At 42.4% G+C, this 20,852-nt stretch overlaps 2 protein-coding genes across 4 annotated transcripts; one reads left to right on the top strand and one right to left on the bottom strand.

The window, feature by feature from the left end:
* The first annotated feature begins 1,526 nt into the window (after nucleotides 1-1,526).
* Nucleotides 1,527-7,094, top strand: LOC125529754 (disease resistance protein RGA5-like). Of its 3 annotated transcripts, none has more exons than XM_048694187.1 (4): nucleotides 1,527-2,143; nucleotides 2,232-2,633; nucleotides 4,560-6,562; nucleotides 6,649-7,094. In XM_048694187.1, exons 1-3 carry the CDS (start codon nucleotides 1,740-1,742, stop codon nucleotides 6,520-6,522), a joined length of 2,769 nt encoding a protein of 922 aa, XP_048550144.1. In that variant the 5' UTR covers nucleotides 1,527-1,739; the 3' UTR covers nucleotides 6,523-6,562; nucleotides 6,649-7,094. The 3 variants fall into 3 exon arrangements, with proteins under 3 accessions (XP_048550144.1, XP_048550139.1, XP_048550133.1); XM_048694182.1 differs by having other exon boundaries at nucleotides 6,646-7,094; XM_048694176.1 differs by having other exon boundaries at nucleotides 4,560-7,094.
* Nucleotides 7,095-8,974: 1,880 nt separating this feature from the next.
* Nucleotides 8,975-11,084, bottom strand: LOC125529777 (putative F-box/LRR-repeat protein At5g02700). The gene is made up of 3 exons (XM_048694197.1): nucleotides 10,065-11,084; nucleotides 9,845-9,979; nucleotides 8,975-9,699 (listed from the first exon to the last, which is right to left on the bottom strand). The coding sequence occupies exons 1-3, from the start codon at nucleotides 10,998-11,000 to the stop codon at nucleotides 9,349-9,351; spliced, it is 1,422 nt and encodes a 473-aa protein (XP_048550154.1). The 5' UTR covers nucleotides 11,001-11,084; the 3' UTR covers nucleotides 8,975-9,348.
* Between the last annotated feature and the right edge of the window lie 9,768 nt (nucleotides 11,085-20,852).

The following is a 20,852-nucleotide window of genomic DNA, read 5'->3' as shown; positions in this document are numbered from 1 at the left end:
CTCCTCGAGGTAAATCCCAACACGGCTCACAAGTAGCACAGGCCGCCCCGACGAGGAGCATGGCGGCAAGGGCATCGTTGCCGACGTGGATGATGTCGCGTCGTACCGCGCCTCCTATGCCTGCGGCCGCGCCATCCACCGGCAACGCGCACGTAATTGCGCCCTGCCGACGGAGAAAGAAGCCGATTGCACGAAGATCGATGAGTTCGTGGCCAGCGCGTCCGCATTCGCCGCCAACATCGAGGGAAAAGTAGAACACGGGAGTCTGCCGCCGCTTGAGTCCCAGGAAGGCCACCGCCGGCACATCGCCGGCTTGCACAACCAGTGACTTGCCCGGTTCTGCAGTGCAGACCATCATCGACCCTCATCTGGGCTCCATGAAAGCGGAGGCGCCCCCCCCTTTCCCGTACGGCTGAAGCATCAGCCGATGGTTTTACTTCGATGAACGGCGGGAAAGCAAGCCGCCCTTTTGCGCTGAAGCATATACCTTCGGGGCTCTCGGCTGTCCGGTGAGCGAGCTGCCAGACATGAGGAAGACAAAGGGATCCCGCGCGGTCAGCCCTATACTAATCTAGTGTATCATGTCATGGGGGTGAAGCTCCGCGCGCCCGTACGCGCACATAATTTTACCGTTTTAGTTAAAATATATTGAAAATATAAACTTTTTTGTCTAGTTTGTATAAATTCCATCATGTTTATATGAAATTCGTCCGTGTTTGCATGAATTTCATCCGGTTTGTTGAAAATTGTTTGACAATGTTTGCGGCTACGGTCGGATGGCGGCCTCTCCCATCCGTGTCCGCGGACGGATGTGGGAGGAAATTTGCGGGCCGCCATTGGAGATGCCCAAATTATATAGGCATGTGAAACAAAATATTACATAAACATATTTGGGAAGTAACAAAAATGGATTATATATGAAATTACATGATTTTTTATGAAAGAAAACAAGGAATTGAAAAGGAACAAAAAATAAAACTACTAGAAAAATATAAAAAAGAAATATAAAAAGAAGTAGAGAGAAAAAAGGGAGCTCCTGGACATGTTCTTTTTCCCACTAATCAAACGATCTAAAAAAACTAGGATTCTTTTTTTTCAGGAAAAAAAACTAAGATTCAAATCCACATACTCCATTTCTTCTCTGTAAAGTAGTATTGTGAGCTCGGGCTCACATTGATGTTTTTTACACGCATGCAAATTTTCACGATAGAATCACATTTGTAGATGTGTGGGGAAAAACAAAATTGATGCTCCGAGATGCTTCAATATCGTGTGAAACCGTCGGTGCGCGAAATCAAACGATGCACTCATCACGCGCCTACTTTGAGACCAAATGGTCTGTGTGTGGACCCTCACCACCTTCATCGGTCTTCTCGAGTGCCGCGTGGGACCTGCTCGGCAGCACTCACCACCTTCGTCCCACCGTCCACGCAGACGCAGCAACGGTGATCGTGCAGCAGCTAGCTTTTTACAAAGGCAGCAGCTCGCTTAATTAGCAAGGAGCTAAGCTAGCTTTTGACAGGTCCCATCGTCACGCGCCTTCACAGTTCACAGACACTGTCTCCGGCCCCTCTCCCGGCAGCGCTGCAGAAGTGTGCTCCCCTCCATTATTGGTGCCCAGCGCCATTGCTCCTCTTCCTCCGCCACCAAACACCAATCATTCAGCTGCTTCTTCTCTTTAGCCAACCTAGCTTCTTCACCAGAGAGCAGATCCAGAGTCAAGGCGGCGAAGGGGAGAGATGGCGGGGGTGGGCGTTGGGACGGGGGCGATGAACTCCCTCCTGGGCAAGCTCACCGCCTTGCTCAGCGACGAGTACAATCTTCTCAAGCGGGTCCGCAAGGAGATCCAGTTCCTTGAGCGCGAGCTCAGCGGCATGCGAGTCTTGCTGGAGAGACTAGCGGACATGGAGGAGAAACTCGATGGCCTGGCAAAGGGCTGGAGAGACAGGGTGCGCGATCTTAGCTACGACATAGAAGACTGCATCGACCGCTTCATGGACCGCCTTGGAAGCGGAGATGCCAAGCCAAAGTTCATGAAGAGGACGGCGCGCCGGCTCAAGACTCTGTGGGCGCGCCATGACATCGCGACCCAGATCAAAGAGCTCAAAACTCGCGTCATGGAGGAAAGCGAGCGCCGTGGCAGGTACCAGCTTCCTACCTACTCTTGCAGCTGTATTTCTGGATGCAACGGTGAGATTAATAAAGTTTCGTTTGTTCAAAAATGATACTAGGTACAAGCTTGACGAGAGTTACTACGGTGCAACGAAGACGGTGGAGATAGACCCGCGGATAACTGCCATCCACGAGGAGGTCAAGGGCTTGGTGGCAATGGACGGCCCAATGAAGCACGTCATTGCCTTGCTGATGGATGAGAGTAAGGAGTTGAAAGTGGTGCCGATTGTCGGATCAGGAGGGTTGGGGAAGACAACCTTGGCCATGGAGGTCTATCGCAAGATTGGATTAGGAGGAGACTTCCAGTGCCAAGCTTGTGTGTCAGTGTCGCGCACACTTGAACTGGTGAAGCTCCTGAAAGATATCTTGTCTCAGACCGATAAAGATGCATACAAAGAATGTCAGAGTTGGGAAAAGGAACAACTAATCCGTGAAATCAAACATATCTTGACAGGAAAGAGGTACGGAGTATATAGATGATTTGCTTTAAAAAAATTTATCCCCCCTCTTTATACATGCACCTAGAATTAATATATTTCATATATTTGGACTATTGGAACAATTATTATTATTTAAACTTAGCTAGTTTGAACCAGGCTAGATTAAATGGTCATCCCTAGTTGTCTTGAGTATGTTTAGTTCCTTGAACATATATATTGTTTTCGCATTACCTCAAACTAGCCTACCGATTGACTGTTGGTCGTAAACACACATTCAGTAAATACTTTTAATCTTACATTTTAGCTTCACAAAACAGGCATACATAAAAAAAAGTCCACATTCAACCCTCCATGTAATGATAGCTGATTTACTTCGCAAGACTAGACACTAGAGCTAGACAGCTGTGAATGCAGGAATAGTGCAAGCAAATCAGAAACGGGGCTCTGCTACATTATGAACCCTTCCTATAGTTGTCCAACTAACAAAATGAATTGCTATTTAACCCAAGCATCCATGTTGTATCCTTAGAATCCTAGAAATACCCACCCAACTACTTGTAGAAATTTCAGAGATTCAGATAGGCTGACTTATAGAAATCAGCACCAAGGAATGAAACTATTTATCGCGTACAAAGATTCTGAAGGAAGACTGCCCTGTTTTTTCCTCCAAAAGATTGCTTTCACATTTTCTCACGGAATCCTGGAACACTCTTTCTCCATAAAAAAAACTTCCTTAAAATCTTCTTAACCAGAACCAAGAAACATGTGTGCAATCTTTGTGTGCCATGCCACGAGATAAATGGATGACGATAGAAAATAACCACCACCGGAATAAATCTTGAAACCACCATAACCATTTGCTCAATGGTATCGATCCAAGCCATGTAAACATAGCAATTTGAGACAGAATGAGGCCAGGAAACCATTAAAATAGAGTATACCTTTTAACGTCACCTAAATGTGCACCAGAAAATGCAATTGAAACTTTACTCATTCCCTTTAACGAAGATAAAATAAGTAACAGTAAATGCACCTACGCAAGATATCAAATTAAAAAGGTGTGAAAGAAATGAGTTCCGTAAATCAACCAAACATTCTTTACTAAGCTAGCAAAAACATGGCTGCAGCTAGTACGCTTGTCTGTCTCAATCTGAATGATCTTAATGACCCGCTGAGAGTTGTAATCAATTGCATGCATGGAAATAAACTTTATACTACATACTTTCAGTGTTTCTCTTTCATTAAAGAAAATACACAAATATATCAGCTGTAGCCTATAGATGGTCTCAGCTTACAATGACATTGAGCAGGAGAGAACTAGCAAGTATACCAAATAAAAATAAAAACACACAAATACTAGTAACGTTCAAGCACCTTGTACATTCGCAATTTTCGACTTTAATCTTTGGCTTGGGCACCACCTCCTCAATCCTTGTTTCCTCCATAGTGGCTGATAAAGCATTCCATTGCCACAGGGCAGTAGGGCTCCCCGTGCACACAACGATAGCAGGGAGAACAGAGAAAACGTGGATAAAATACAAGCCTACAAATATCTTATCTTTATATAATGAATCATCAATTAGATGCCATGTTGGGTGGGCTGGACGAACACGCACCCGCCGGGTGGTTAGGGTCTACTAAATTCCAGGGTTAAGGATTTGTGGTTTAAACGGTGCTAAATTCCAAGGTTAGAACTTAAAGTAGAATTGATCTTTCTTCTACCAATGGAAAGTCGTTTATCCCTTGATATGATTTAGATACTATCGTTTTCACTTACCATGAGGATGCAGTGAGATACTTCTAATACGTAAGTTTGATTGATACAAAAAAGGTACTGCAAAATTAAGTGTGCAACATTTATGCATCTGTTTGCCATTATCAAATTAATTGCTAGCACAAGTCTCACGGTTAACGAGAATGCTTAACAAGGCACACTACTCAATGCAGGTATTTAATTGTTATTGATGACGTATGGAAAGAACAAGATTGGAAATTGGTCAAGGCAGCATTTCCTGAGAATAATAATGGTAGCAGAATAATTGCTACTACACGCATTACAGGTGTAGCTAAGCTATGTTGTTCCGTCTCAGATGAGCAACCCTATCAAATGGCACCTCTAGATGATGCTGATTCTCGAAGATTGTTCTTTAAGAGAATTTTCTACTCAAATGATTCATGTCCTTGTGAACTGGAAGAAGTTTCTGCTAGGATTTTAAAAAAATGTGGCGGACTGCCACTGGCTATAATTACATTTGCAAGTTTGCTTGCCAGTAAGGCACATAACAAGGATGAATGGGAGAGACTGCAAGATTCCATTGGTACTGGTTCTTCGTTTGATAATGATGGGAACTTAAAAGGGATGAAAGATATATTGTTACATAGTTACCTGGATCTTCCCCACCACTTGAAGACTTGTTTATTATACTTGTGTATATATCCAGAGGACTCCATGATCAATATTAAACTGTTGAAATGGAAATGGATAGCGGAAGGATTCATTGCTACACAATGGGGAAGTTTGGATCAAGTAGCACATAACTGTTTTAATGAGCTCGTTAATAGAAATATGATTCATCCAGTTTATGGTAATTATGGCAGTTCAGTGAAATATTGTAGGGTCCATGATATGGTGCTTGACCTTATTATATCTTTATCGGATGAGGAGAATTTTGCCACTGTCTTAAATGGGCGTATATGCAATTCTTTCCCAAATAAGATACGTCGTCTGTCCATGCAATCTAGTGGGAAAGGGCATAAAGGGGCAGTTGATGCAATTACAGAAACCACGGTACATGTTCGCTCACTGACTGTGTTTATGCTGCATAAGCAGATACCCCATCTCGTGGACTTCCATGCTTTGAGGGTGTTGGATCTTGAAAAATGTTATTGGTTGGAAAACAAGCATGTAAAACACATAGGAAGTTCATGCCAGCTGAGGTATTTGAGAATTGGCGGTTTTAAAATTACTGAGCTTCCTGGTGAAATTGGAAAGCTGCAGCACTTGGAGACTCTGGATTTGAGAGACTGTGATTCACTTCTAAGACTGCCATCAACCGTGGCGGAGTTGCGGAAATTGCTGCGTCTATTTGTCAGCAGGAACACACAATTACCTGCAGGTGGGTTCTGGAGTCTGCAGGCCTTGGAGGAGTTAAGCTTCCAGGAAACTGACGACCCAGTGAGATTTGCGGAGGAAGTAAATGAGTCGGGCAAATGCAACCTTCGCTATCTTCGTACTGGAGGAGAGATAGCCAAGCGTCTGTTCTGTAGCCCATGCTGCACATACCCGTGCCTCCAAGTTCTTAAAATTGAGTCAATTTTTAGAGTGGAAATGGTTCCCAGGGGAATGGCCTCCCTCAAGAATCTCGTGAAACTATGCATATGGGTCAAGGAATTTGATAAGGAGGGTCTCCAAGTTCTCATGGGCATGCCTTCTCTGGCCCATCTGGAGCTTGGCATAATAGGAGGGTCCAATGAAAAGCTGATCATCGGTACTGATGGATTCAAACTGCTAAAGGTCTTCTACTTCCACTATTTACGCCCCCGTTTTGTTGTTGAAGTGAAACCAACGGGTGGACTGCGGCTAACATTTGCACCAGGTGCTATGCAAGCACTCCATTATCTCCGTCTTGACTTGAACCCAATGTTTGTGGCGTCCGACTTTTTTGAAGACTTGGGTGTCGAGCATCTTCCAGGCCTTGCACAGCTCGAGGTCGAAATCAGTTGTTTCAGAGCAACTCCACGCAGGGTGAAGGCTCTTGAGTGTTCCGTTGAAAAAGCAAACAACTTGCTCCCCAAGTGCAGAATCCGCGTCAGCAGAGCCCTTGAAGATTACATGTTGAAGGATGACAAGGAGTGGGAAGAGGTCGTCGCAAACAGAATCTCGGGCGAAGAGAGGAGACCAGAAGAATGAGAGAGTGACCACCAAGAACTTGCCACCTAGCTTAATCCTGGTAACTCAAATGATGGTGATTTTTTTTACTCACTCCTAGGAGCAGCAATTTTTTATAATATGTCCTACACTCATCTTGAACAGCAGTTCGTGGATCTGGAGAATCCACGAACAGCAATCAAGTAATGCATCTGGAGAATCCAGTCCTGCTACTTACTGCAAAGTCCGCAACTCAACTGGCCGGCCATCAGCATTTGGTTCCAAAAGCGACTCTGTTGAGCGGATCACATATATTCAAGGTGATTTATCTGTAGTGTGAGCTAGTATTTTTTTCTTCCTAAATCTATCGCCAGCCTCCGCCGTCTTGCTGGGTTGCTTGAGTTAGAACAGACATTAGTAGTAGATGTGTTTTTAATTCGCTGTTGGGGAAGCTTGAGTTGTGTAGCACCCTGAGTTCCATTTAACTCTTGTGGTGGCAAATCTATGTTGTTGTTCAATAATTGAAGTAAGCTCGGCTCTGCACTGGGACTGAACATGCTACTCTTGTCCCCTTGACTGACGCTGTAACATTCAAGCAAACTTATTTTTCTCTATCAGAACTAGTGCAGGCTGTATCACCTATTTCTCTCGATTAATTGTGGTCAGTAATGTATGGCTGTATAACCTGCTTGCATGTTGCAAAAAGGAAGGTTGGTTGGTTATTCAGTCAAGGTACTCCAAGCCTAGCTAACATGCCGTGCCTGAGCTTAAACTATCGATCTTGTGGTAAATCAGACACTAATGCCGATTTTGTGAGTCCATGCATGTTCTTGTAATTTCAACTGAATCTGGGTGGCCATACACTAGGTGTCAGACACCCAAACTTGATGAACATGTCATCTGTTCAGAGGCAAGCAACATCAGGCACGGTTGAAATTCTGCTTCTCTCAACTCGTCACATCTCGCTTCCTCTTCCTCTTTCTTTCCATCTCCATTACAGCACGACTCTTAATACTGACGGCAGGGAGTACAGACACATAATAAAATTCGGTTACTTGTGACTTGAGCATGAGTCTGCGACTTCAGATACCGTCCCAGCCAAGATGAGCTTTTACTGATTTCCAGGAGTACATCTTCATCACCATCGTCTGCCTGGAGTTTTGCATTCTATCTACAGTTGCTAATGGCGATGACTGCTGACTTTCTTATCGCCAGCCTTTATACTGTTCGGGAAATTGAGCTCGTCCCTTTCAAGAAACTATATATCGCCAGCCTTTGCCAAGATCAGCTTTCGTGGCGACTAATACATTGTACGCGCTGACCCTCAAGTGTTGGTTAATAGACTAGAGCTAGGCAGTGAATGAAAGAATCATGCAAACAAACCTAGAAAATATACTGATGGAAATTTCACTAAAGTGATAGTGCTAGACTGCTTCATATCAATCCTAGAAATATTCACCAAAGTACTTACGGAAATTTCAGAGATTCTGACAGATCAACTTACAGCACGACTCCGACTGACTCCTATAAATTCTCTTCTCTGAACTTGCCACATCTTGCTTCCTCTCTATCTCCGTTCCAGCAGGACTCCAAAACTGACGGCAGGGAGTACAAACTTCATAACTGAACCCAGAGGTCCTCCTGATGATACGAAGCCTGCAAACACAACAAGGCAAAAACCATTTGTCCATTCTGGGTTAACAACTGCTGCAATCTACCTCTAAGAAATGGACTGCACACAGGCAATGATAAAAAGAAAAAAGGAGTCGTCTCCACTCGACAATACCAGCAGTAGTATTTGTTGAGCCACACTACTGAAGGATCATATATTGAACAGATTAAACCCCACAAAAACAGCAATGATATATTACCAATGCATGTCCTGTCCCCCTTTGTCCATGAATACCAGTGCGTGTGGACATTGGTTGACTCATTGGACTAAGAACACGACTGAAACACCCAACACCACCTCCCTCCCTCCATCTCATGCACCTGATTACCGTAAACTTTGTCAGATGTTCAGTGATTCGTACAAACACACCTTGACGGATGGTACAGAGATGAAACACTAGCAGCAGCGGAAAAACAGAACTGAAGGCAAAAAAAAAAGGAGGGAGCACAACCAAAGATTGAAGATTTACCCTGTACACCGGTTGCAACCGTTGCTTTCGCGTACATCACCCTCTCCATGCACATCCTGGAGGAGTCGCAACTGGTCTTTCCACCCTGCTTCTATCTCCAGGAAAGCGAGACACTTTGAAACAGAAAAAAATGAAATGCGACGCAGACACACTTGAAAAATTCAGTTAAAAAACAACACAACTCTTCCAGGCATGGAAACACAAACGGGACCCCGCCGAAAATGACCAGGAACCCGCCCAACTGAACCGAGGAGATCCGGTTCAAAAGAACCACAGCCCCTCGTGCTGGGTTAGGTGACCGGGCGGCCAGGATAACTGACTGATGGCGAATTCAAAATCAGCTGACTATAAAATAATAAAAGTGCATTCGGGATTTCATTAAAGCAAGTGGTAATTACACAAATATATTAGCTGGAGCTTGTAGGTGCTACCAGCTTACAATATGACACCAATCAGGAGAGAAAATCCAAGCAACTAAACAGGACACACGAATCCTAGTAACCCTCTAACATCTTATACATCACAAGTTTGGACTGGAATCTTGAGCTGCTGCACAACCTCCTAAATCCTGGTATGCTCCAGAGTGCGCAAGAAAGCATTCCATTGCTGCAGTAAGTAGATCATTTTGTAGAGATCACAACGGTGAGATAACCATAGACAGGCAAACAAGGGAAGCCGGCTGCGACACGATCTCTGGAAAGACTACCTAACACAACCGTCTCAAGTGTCAACATGAGGACATGTCAAAGGGATCAGCCTCAGAAAAACCATGGTATTTGAAGCTCTTCTTTGTATCCCATTTTAGTTCAATCTGTGCATCTCGAGAAGCTCTATTCTCCACTTGCAACCGTTTACGCTGAAAACGCATCCATTTGCTGTTGCAGCGGTTGACAACTCCAATTTCCATTTCCTTAAGCACTTTTGCATTCAAAACAAAGAACTGGGCAAAGTGAATAACTTGTGTCCGGTTACCATCGTAATTCTTCAATACCACTTTTTTTAGATGGAGTTCTAGGCATTCAATTGGATCCAGTGGGTCATACTTGCGCACATTATTCATATCCTCCTGTGGGTGCGACTGCAGACAGAAGAATGAAATAATATAAAGGCAGTCACTAAAGAACTGAATTAGTAACACATACAGAACAGTTCAGCAAGTCGTGATTAAGTCTAACTCAATGTTGATTTTCATATTTAAAGACAGAAGAAGTTTGTATACTCACAATGACGTATAGCCTCTCTAAGAAAGTGAAGCACTTGAGTAGGCCAACAATTGCATCCAGATTGGGACCAATAGAGTCAACAACCAAAATCTTCACTTTATGCATTATGGTTGTCAAGCTGACATCAATTGTTTTCTGGAGGAAAATAAAACAAGTGTGAATAAGAATGATAGCTTGTAGTATATAGGAATGTCGAATGCGCGATTGGCCTTACGGCTACCTGGAGAACTGTGGTTCCAGGCTTGAGTGTAGATATGCCATGAGACAACAACCCCAATAGCTCCAGTTTAGGTGCCCCGGTTATCCGGATGGTCGCCGGACCAATGTGTGAATCATGTAGTATTAACCTCTCAAGGCATGGGACGTCCTGGACGAGCAGCTCTTGGCAAGTGACGATACCTTGTTTGTCCCGATGGGGAGAGAAGCTGAAGCGCCTAACCGTCGGGGAGCTGATGCAGAGGCGACCGATGCCGATGCTTCGGTCCAGCGAAAGGCTTTCCAAGGCAATGCAGCCAGAGAGCATGCCGTGGAGAGAGTCCTCCGAGATGCTGACGCGGCACAGGGTGAGCTGCTTGAGGCGCGGAAACTTCGGGGACGCGGTCAACGCGGGGAACTCGCAGCTGCCGAACTTGGCCGCGCGGAGCGTCGGCGCGAAGCAGAGCGCGGACGGCGGCATCGGGTGGCATGCGTCCCCGTGCACTCTGGTGTAGGCGATTTCGAGATCCTGCAGGCGGGCGAGCGACCCGGCGCGGAGCCAGCGGTCGATCTGGCCCAGTGGGAAGGCCTGGCGGAGCGAGAACCGGCGGGCGGGGCCGGGGTGGTCGGAGAGGATCCTGGAGACGACGGCGACGTGCTTGCGGGCGTCGCCCGCGCAGAAGCGGCGGTCGATCGACAGGTTGAGCGGCGCCGCGGACGAGCGCCAGAGGGGGCGCCACCGGCGCGAGAGGACCTGCGTGCGCGCGCCGTCCTTGGTGGGGAGGAGCGAGACGACGGCGCCGAGGACGTCGTCGGGGAGGTGGCTGATGAGATCGTCGACGCTTCTCTGTTGCTCCCGGAGGCCGGGACTCCACAACGGCACTTGCCGGTCGTCGGATCGGCGGCTCGCCAACGCGTGCGCTCCGGGGACGGCTGCCGCCGCCGCCGCCGCGTCCTCCATGGCCGGCGGTTGGCGCGCACGAGGGGTTGGGGTCGTTGCTGTGAGTGTGGGGGATTTCAGGATTTGGGAACGTGTTTTTTTTTCTTCTGGATAGAAGGATAATTGGGGAACGTGTTTTTTTTTTCTTCTGGAGAGAGGATGTTTTTTTTTGAGAAATTCTGGAGAGAGGATGTGACGGAGAGGCAGAGGGCCAGCGTTGACCATGTGACGGAGAGGCAGAGGGCGGTAGACCCAGGCCAGCCCAAGCCCGTTCCACTTTCGCGAATGGACAAGCCTTTGACCCTGTGCCAGCGTTTGTAGGAAACAAATGTTTATACCTTTTTTTTTGCGGGGGAAACAAATGTTTATACAACAAAGTGAAAACAAATGTTCGTGTAGTATAAACATGTTTCATACCATCCAAAAGAATCTACGTGGTATTGTCAATAAATTTTTGTTTCAAAGAATGTCCGTGAATTTTTTTGTAAAATATTTATACAATGTAAAAAATGTTAACACATTTGAAGAAAATGTTTCACGCCATTAAAAACATATTGAACGTGCATTTGAAAAATATTTTACATGTATTCGAAAAATGTTAAAAGTATGTATTTAAAAGATACATGTCATATATTTGAAAAACAATATTCAACATGTAGTAAAAATGTAAATTGCGTATTGGAAAAGTAGACATGAGTTAAAAAAAAGGAAAACAAATGAAACCAAAAAATCGGTGAAAAACATAAAAAGAATAGAAAACAAAGAAAACCAGTGAAAAACATTTACAAACAGCACAAAGAAACAAAGAAAGAAAGAAAACATGCGGAATCAGCTCAGACGAGCTACAGTATTGGCCCATCCCCAGAGGTGAGGCCGGGTTATATATCTCGGAATAACTGAGATATAGCCTTGTCTCAAAAAAGAGACTGAGATATAGCCCTAGTGTACGTATAGCACTGCGGAAATATTTACTTCAGGTTTTTGTTTGGCAATTTCTTTTATTTTTATTGTGTTACCCAAATTTACAAATGTTCAAATAATGTTCAGGAATACTTTTGGAAACTAGTTACGAATACAGAAACAATTCAAGAATTCAAAAAATGTTCATGACTTCCAAAATTATTTGCGAATTCAAAAAGTATTGATGATTTCAAAGAAATATAAAAAATCAAAATATTTTGTGGATTCAGTATAATGCTAGTGAATTCAATAAAATTGAAAAATTGAAAAATATTCGCAAATTCCAGAACAAAATTTATCAAATTTGGAGAAGGCGCCCGATTTAAAAATGTTCATGAATGTCAAGAAATGCTTAGGGATTCCAAAAATAATCATGAATACCAAAAATATTACAAAATCCAAAATTGTTCGACAATTTAAAAATATTTTCAATTAAAAAAACTATTCACGGAATCAAAGTTTGTTTGCAATTTATAAAATTATTCGCAAAAACAAAATGTTCGCGAACTTTAATAAATGTTCCAGCAATCATTAAACGTCCATGAATTTTAAAAAAGTTCGTAGACTCGAATTGTGTCTGATTTTTTTGAAAAATTGAAAATATGTTCACCAAAAATATTCACGAATTTGAAACTGGAAAAGGAATAATGAGAAAAAGGGAAACTAGTGAAACAAAAGGAGAAACATTTATTTTACTTTTTAAAAGGACAAAAATGGTGAAAAAAATAAGAACAAACAGAAAAACAAAGATAACTAATCAAAAACCTTTACAAGCAGCACAAGAAACAAAAGATAGAGAAAAAAACCAGGGCGCCCCTATGTCTCGCTGTAATCGAGACGAGGGCAGCCTCATGTCGGGGAAGCTCCAGCCCTTTTTTTTGTGTTTTTCTTTTTGGCTTTATTTGTATACTTTAGAGAAAACAATCTATAAACAATAAAAACATCTGACCAGGCATTTGGAAAAATTAAAATGTGTGTAGAGAAAATGTTTATCACGTATACAAAAATGGAGTACAAAAAATTGATCATCTATTCAAAGAATGTTAATCTAGCATTTAAAAAATGTTGAAAAATTATTTGAAAATGTTAGTGAAGCACTTGAGAAATGTTTAATGTGTATAGAAAAAAATATTGAGCATGTATTAAAAATTGATGAATTTTTTTGGTCATGTACATAAAATGTTAATCAACCATTTGAAAAAAGGTTGAACATGTAGTTTAACATGTTAATCAAGCATTTCAAAAAATTTAAATGTGCATAGAAACAATGTTGACCATGTATTAAAGAAATTTTGAATTTTTAATCATGTAAATAAAAATACTGAAAACGCATTTGAAATTTTTTGAACAAGCATTTCAAAAATGTTAAATTTGTATAGAAAGAATGTTGACCATGTATTAAATAAATGATAAGTTTTCTATCATGTAAGTAAAAATGTTGAAAAAGCATTTGAATTTTTTTTGATCAAGCATTTCAAAAATGTTAAATTTGTATTAAAAAAACTGTTGACCATGTATTAAAAAGGTGATGATACATTTTGATAATGTGTATAGAAGAAGTTAATTGAGCATTTAGAAAATGTTAAATGTACATAGAAATGTTTTTGGCCATGTGTTCAATAAATGTTAATATTGCATTTAGAAAATATTAGTCAAACATTTGAAAAAGGTTAAATGTGCATAGAAAAAAAATTAATCTTTGTATTTCAAAAATGATGATTTATGATATGAAAAATATTTAAAAATGTGCATAGAAACAATGTTAACCATATATAGAAAAATGTTGAAGTCATATTGATAAAAAATTAAAGGTTTATTAGAAAAATGTTGTTGACATATACAAAAAATGTAGAATAAAAACAAAAGAAACAAAGAAAACCAAAAAATGAAAAAAACAAAAGAAAAAATTTAACCCAGAAATGAAAAATAAAACCGAAGAAACAAATGTAAAAAGAATAAAAAATGAAAATAAAACAAAAATTGGAGAAGAAAAATGAAAAGAAACAAAAGACAACAAAAAGCATTTAAAACCGTAGAAACAAATGAAAAAAGAATGAAAAAAATAAATGTTTAAGAAAAAAAGAAAAATAACAAAAAAGCAAAAAGGAAGAAAAACTGAATAACACAGAAGAAAATAGAGAAAGAAAAGGAAAAACATAGAAAAACCGGGAAAATCAGTGAAAAAGTAGCTCTTCAGGCCTCAAGAAGGGCGCGTCCAGCTACTTTGCGCAATATTCTGGAGACTAGGGATGGATGCTATATTTTTTAGGATTACCAGGGATCAATTTCTGGGTTTCCCCATTTTTGGTACAGTTAACGTGGCTCTAGATACCAAGATGATGTAGGGTAGAACCCTAATCACCCGATCTTTCACGAAAGGAGCGGAATCCCGCGAAGAACACGAAGAACACAAAGGAGAAAACGAGGGAAACACAAGGGAAAACGAAGAGGAACACTCAAACTAACAAGAACAAGTCACACACGTGTTAGATCCTCGGATACATAGAATGATACACGGTCCACGGACAACTAAGGACGATACAAGTAGTACGATCTTCTCCGTGAGGAGGTCTTGAGGGGGCCGCCCAAGAGGGGGTCTTGATGTCTTCTCCGCAAGGAGGTCTTGAATCCAAAGGGATCTTCTCCGTAGAGGCCACGGTCTCTCTCGTGGAGTAGATCCGATGTGGATGAGCAATGCTCTGTCTCTCAAATGAGCTAAACCAATGCTAACCCTAGAACGTAGGATGAAGGGGAGTTTATATAGTCTAAGGGGAGAAGGGATACACGGGCCTCGTGTTGGGTAACGTAGTAATTTCAAAAAAATTTCCTACGCACACGCAAGATCATGGTGATGCATAGCAACGAGAGGAGAGAGTGTTGTCTACGTACCCTCGTAGACTGAAGCGGAAGCGTTGACACAACGTAGAGGAAGTAGTTGTACGTCTTCCCGATCCGACCGATCCAAGCACCGAACGGACGGCACCTCCGAGTTCTGCACACGTTTAGCTCGATGACGCTCCCCGGGCTCCGATCCAGCAAAGCTTCGGGGAGGAGTTCCGTCAGCACGACGGCGTGGTGACGATCTTGATGTTCTACTGTCGCAGGGCTTCGCCTAAGCACCGCTACAATATGACCGAGGTGTAATATCGTGGAGGGGGGCACCGCACACGGCTAAGGAACGATCATAAAGATCAACTTGTGTGTCTATGGGGTGCCCCCTGCCCCGTATATAAAGGAGTGGAGGAGGGGAGGGCCGGCCCTCTCTATGGCGTGCCCTAGGGGAGTCCTACTCCCACCGGGAGTAGGATTCCCCCTTTCCTAGTCCAACTAGGAGTCCCTCCATGTAGTAGGAGTAGGAGACAAGGAAGAGGAAGGGAGAAGGGAAGGAAGGAGGGGGCGCAGCCCCTCCCCCTAGTCCAATTCGGACTAGGCCTTGGGGGGGTGCGTGGCCTGCCCTAGGCAGCCCCTCTCTCTTTCCCGTATGGCCCAATAAGGCCCAATACTTCTCCCGGCGAATTCCCGTAACTCCCCGGTACTCCGAAAAATACCCGAATCACTCAGAACCTTTCCGAAGTCCGAATATAGTCGTCCAATATATCGATCTTTACGTCTCGACCATTTCGAGACTCCTCGTCATGGCCCCGATCTCATCCGGGACTCCGAACTCCTTCGGTACATCAAAACTCATAAACTCATAATATAACTGTCATCGAAACCTTAAGCGTGCGGACCCTACGGGTTCGAGAACAATGTAGACATGACCGAGACACGTCTCTGGTCAATAACCAATAGCGGAACCTGGATGCTCATATTGGCTCCTACATATTCTACGAAGATCTTTATCGGTCAGACCGCATAACAACATACGTTGTTCGCTTTGTCATCGGTATGTTACTTGCCCGAGATTCGATCGTCGGTATCCAATACCTAGTTCAATCTCGTTACCGGCAAGTCTCTTTACTCGTTCCGTAATACATCATCTCGCAACTAACTCATTAGCTGCAATGCTTGCAAGGCTTAAGTGATGTGCATTACCGAGAGGGCCCAGAGATACCTCTCCGACAATTGGAGTGACAAATCCTAATCTCGAAATACGCCAACCCAACATGTACCTTCGGAGACACCTGTAGAGCTCCTTTATAATCACCCAGTTATGTTGTGACGTTTGGTAGCACACAAAGTGTTTCTCCGGCAAACGGGAGTTGCATAATCTCATAGTGATAGGAACATGTATAAGTCATGAAGAAAGCAATAGCAACATACTAAACGATCGGGTGCTAAGCTAATGGAATGGGTCATGTCAATCAGATCATTCATCTAATGATGTGATCCCGTTAATCAAATAACAACTCTTTGTCCATGGTTAGGAAACATAACCATCTTTGATTAACGAGCTAGTCAAGTAGAGGCATACTAGTGACACTCTGTTTGTCTATGTATTCACACATGTATTATGTTTCCGGTTAATACAATTCTAGCATGAATAATAAACATTTATCATGAAATAAGGAAATAAATAATAACTTTATTATTGCCTCTAGGGCATATTTCCTTCAGTCTCCCACTTGCACTAGAGTCAATAATCTAGTTCACATCGCTATGTGATTAACACCAATAGTTCACATCTTTATGTGATTGGTTCACATCTCTATGTGACTAACACCCAAAGGGTTTACTAGATTCAATAATCTAGTTCACATAGCTATGTGATTAACACCCAAAGAGTGATCAGGTTTTGCTTGTGAGAGAAATTTAGTCAACGGGCCTGCCAAATTCAGATCTGTATGTATTTTGCAAAAGTCTATGTCTACAATGCTCTGCACGGAGCCACTCTAGCTAATTGCTCCCACTTTCAATATGTATCCAGATTGAGACTTAGAATCATCTGGATCAGTGTCAAAAACTTGCATCGACGTAACCCTTTACGACGAACCTTTTTGTCACGTCCATAATCGAGAAACATATCCTTATTTCACTAAGGATAATTCTGACCGCTGTCCAGTGATCTACTCCTAGATCACTATTGTACTCACTTGCCAAATCAGTGCAGGGTATACAATAGATCTGGTACACAGCATGACATACTTTATAGAACCTATGGCCAAGGCATAGGGAATGACTTTCATTCTCTTTCTATCTTCTGCCGTGGTCGGGCTTTGAGTCTTACTCAACTTCACACCTTGTAATACAGGCAAGAACTCTTTCTTTGACTGCTCCATTTTGAACTACTTCAAAATCTTGTCAAGGTATGTACTCATTGAAAAAACTTAATCAAGCGTCTTGATCTATCTCTATAGATTTTGAAGCTCAATATGTAAGCAACTTCACCGAAGTCTTTCTTTGAAAACTCCTTTCAAACACTCCTTTATGCTTTACAGAATAATTCTACATTATTTTTGATCAACAATATGTCATTCACATATACTTATCAGAAATGCTGTAGTGCTCCCACTCACTTTCTTGTAAATATAGGCTTCACCGCAAGTCTGTATAAAACTATATGCTTTGATCAACTCATCAAAGCGTATATTCCAACTCCGAGATGCTTGCACCAATCCACAGATGGATCGCTGGAGCTTGCATATTTTGTTAGCACCTTTCGGATTGACAAAACCTTCTGGTTGCATCATATACAACTCTTCTTTAATAAATCCATTAAGGAATGCAGTTTTGTTTATCCATTTGCCAGATTTCATAAAATGCAGCAATTACTAACATGATTCGGACAGACTCAAGCATAGATACGAGTGAGAAGCTCTCATCGTAGTCAACACCTTGAACTTGTCGAAAACCTTTTGCGACAATTCTAGCTTTGTAGATAGTAACACTACTATCAGCGTCCGTCTTCCTTTTGAAGATCCATTTATTCTCAATTGCTTGCCGATCATCGGGCAAGTCAACCAAAGTCCAAACTTTGTTCTCATACATGGATCATATCTCAGATTTCATGGCCTCAAACCATTTCGCGGAATCTGGGCTCATCATCGCTTCCTCATAGTTCGTAGGTTCGTCATGGTCAAGTAACATGACCTCCAGAACAGGATTACCGTACCACTCTGGTGCGGATCTCACTCTGGTTTACCTACGAGATTCGGTAGTAACTTGATCTGAAGTTACATGATCATCATCATTAGCTTCCTCACTAATTGGTGTAGTAGTCACAAGAACAGATTTTTGTGATGAACTACTTTCCAATAAGGGAGAAGGTACAATTACCTTATCAAGTTTTCTACTTTCCTCCCACTCACTTCTTTCGAGAGAAACTCCTTCTCTGGAAAGGATCCATTCTTAGCAACGAATGTCTTGCCTTCGGATCTGTGATAGAAGGTGTACCCAAAAGTTTCCTTTGGGTATCCTATGAAGACATATTTCTCCGATTTGGTTTTGAGCTTATCAGGATGAAACCTTTTCATATAAGCATCACAATCCCAAACTTTAAGAAACGACAACCTTGGTTTCTTGCCAAACCACAGTTCAGATTGTGTCGTCTCAACGGACTTAGATGGTGCCCTTTTAAACGTGAATGCAGCTGTCTTTAATGCATAACCCCAAAATGATAGTGGTAAATCGGTAAGAAACATCATAGGTCGCACCATATCTAATAAAGTACGGTTATGACGTTCGGACACACCATTACATTGTGGTGTTCCAGGTGGCGTGAGTAGTGAAACTATTTCACATTGTTTTTAACTGAAGGCCAAACTCGTAACTCAAATACTCTTCTCTATGATCAGATCATAGAAACTTTATTTTCTTGTTTCGATGATTTTTCACTTCACTCTGAAATTCTTTGAACTTTTCAAATGTTTCAGACTTATGTTTCATCAAGTAGATATACTCATATCTGCTCAAATCATCTGTGAAGATCAGAAAATAATGATACCTGTCGCGAGCCTCAATATTCATCGGACCACATACATCAGTATGTATGATTTCCAACAAATCTGTTGCTCGCTCCATTGTTCCGAAGAACAGAGTCTTAGTCATCTTGCCCATGAGGCATGGTTCGCAAGCATCAACTGATTCATAATCAAGTGATTCCAAAAGCCCATCAGCATGGAGTTTCTTCATGCGCTTTACACCAATATGACCTAAACGGTAGTGCCACAAATAAGTTTGCACTATCATTATTAACTTTGCATCTTTTGGTTTCAATATTATGTTTATGTGTATCACTATGATCGAGATCCAACGAACTATTTTCATTGGGTGTGTAACCATATAAGGTTTTATTCATGTAAACAGAACAACAATTTATTCTCTTACTTAAATGAATAACCGTATTATAATAAACATGATCAAATCATATTCATGCTCAACGCAAACACCAAATAACACTTATTTAGGTTCCACACTAATCCCGAAAGTATAGGGAGTGTGCTATGATGATCATATCAATTTTGGAACCACTTCCAACACACATCGTTACTTCACCCTTAACTAGTCTCTGTTTATTCTGCAACTCCCGTTTCGAGTTACTAACCTTAGCAACTGAACTAGTATCAAATACTGAGGGGTTGCTATAAACACTAGTAAAGTACACATCAATAACATGTATATCAAATATACTTATGTTCACTTTGCCATCCTTTTTATCCGCCAATCACTTGGGGTAGTTCTGCTTCCAGTGACCAGTCCCTTTGCAGTAGAAGCACTTAGTCTCAGGCTTAGGATCAGACTTGGGCTTCTTCACTTGAGCAGCAACTTGCTTGCCGTTCTTCTTGAAGTTCCCCTTCTTCCCTTTGCCCTTTTCTTGAAACTAGTGGTCTTGTCAACCATCAACACTTGATGTTTTTCTTGATTTCTACCTTCGTTGATTTCAGCATCACGAAGAGCTTGGGAGTTGTTTCCGTTATCCCTTGCATATTATAGTTCATCACGAAGTTCTACTAACTTGGTGATGGTGACTAGAGAATTCTGTCAATCACTATCTTATCTGGAAGATTAACTCCCATTTGATTCAAGCGATTGTAGTACCCAGACAATCTGAGCACATGCTCACTAGTTGAGCGATTCTCCTCCATCTTTTAGCTATAGAACTTGTTGGAGACTTCATATCTCTCAACTCGGGTATTTGCTTGAAATATTAACTTTAACTCCTGGAACATCTCATATGGTCCATGACGTTCAAAACGTCTTTGAAGTCCCGATTCTAAGCCATTAAGCATGGTGCACTAAACTATCAAGTAGTCATCATATTGAGCTAGCCAAACGTTCATAACGTCTGCATCTGCTCCTGCAATAGGTCTGTCACCTAGCGGTGCATCAAGAACATAATTCTTCTGTGCAGCAATGAGGATAAACCTCAGATCACGGATCCAATCCGCATCATTGCTACTAACATATTTCAACACAATTTTCTCTAGGAACATATCAAAATAAACACAGGGAAGCAACAACACGAGCTATTGATCTACAACATAATTTGCAAAATACTACCAGGACTAAGTTCATGATAAATTTTGTTGGGTAACGTAGTAATTTCAAAAAATTTCCTACGCACACGCAAGATCATGGTGAAGCATAGCAACGAGAGGGGAGAGTGATGTCTACGTACCCTCGTAGACCGAAGCGGAAGCGTTGACACAACGTAGAGGAATTAGTCGTATGTCTTCCCGATCCGACCGATCCAAGCACTATTACTCCGGCACCTCTGAGTTCTTAGCACACGTACAACTCGATGACGATCCCCGAGCTCCGATCCAGCAAAGCTTCGGGGAGGAGTTCTGTCAGCACGACGGCGTGGTGACGATCTTGATGTTCTACCGTCGCAGGGCTTCGCCTAAGCACCGCTATGATATGACCGAGGTGGAATATGGTGGAGGGGGGCACCGCACACCGCTAAGGAACGATCACAAAGATCAACTTATGTGTTCTAGGGTGCCCCCTGCCCCCGTATATAAAGGAGCAAGG

This window comes from Triticum urartu, chromosome 1 (genome assembly GCF_003073215.2).
Source record: "Triticum urartu cultivar G1812 chromosome 1, Tu2.1, whole genome shotgun sequence".
Classification (NCBI taxonomy): domain Eukaryota; kingdom Viridiplantae; phylum Streptophyta; class Magnoliopsida; order Poales; family Poaceae; genus Triticum; species Triticum urartu.
This window is presented reverse-complemented; position numbering and strand designations above follow the sequence as displayed.

Bases quoted from the DNA above. Each gene is read 5' to 3' on its own strand.
- LOC125529777 (XM_048694197.1), bottom strand. From the start codon at position 11,000: ATGGAGGACGCGGCGGCGGCGGCGGCAGCCGTCCCCGGAGCGCACGCG. The intron at 9,980-10,064 runs GTAGCCGTAAGG...ATTTTCCTCCAG, and splicing joins CTGGAACCACAGTTCTCCAG to AAAACAATTGATGTCAGCTT. The intron at 9,700-9,844 runs GTGAGTATACAA...TTCTGTCTGCAG, and splicing joins TAGAGAGGCTATACGTCATT to TCGCACCCACAGGAGGATAT.
- LOC125529754 (XM_048694187.1), top strand. From the start codon at position 1,740: ATGGCGGGGGTGGGCGTTGGGACGGGGGCGATGAACTCCCTCCTGGGC. The intron at 2,144-2,231 runs GTACCAGCTTCC...AAATGATACTAG, and splicing joins GAAAGCGAGCGCCGTGGCAG to GTACAAGCTTGACGAGAGTT. The intron at 2,634-4,559 runs GTACGGAGTATA...TACTCAATGCAG, and splicing joins CATATCTTGACAGGAAAGAG to GTATTTAATTGTTATTGATG.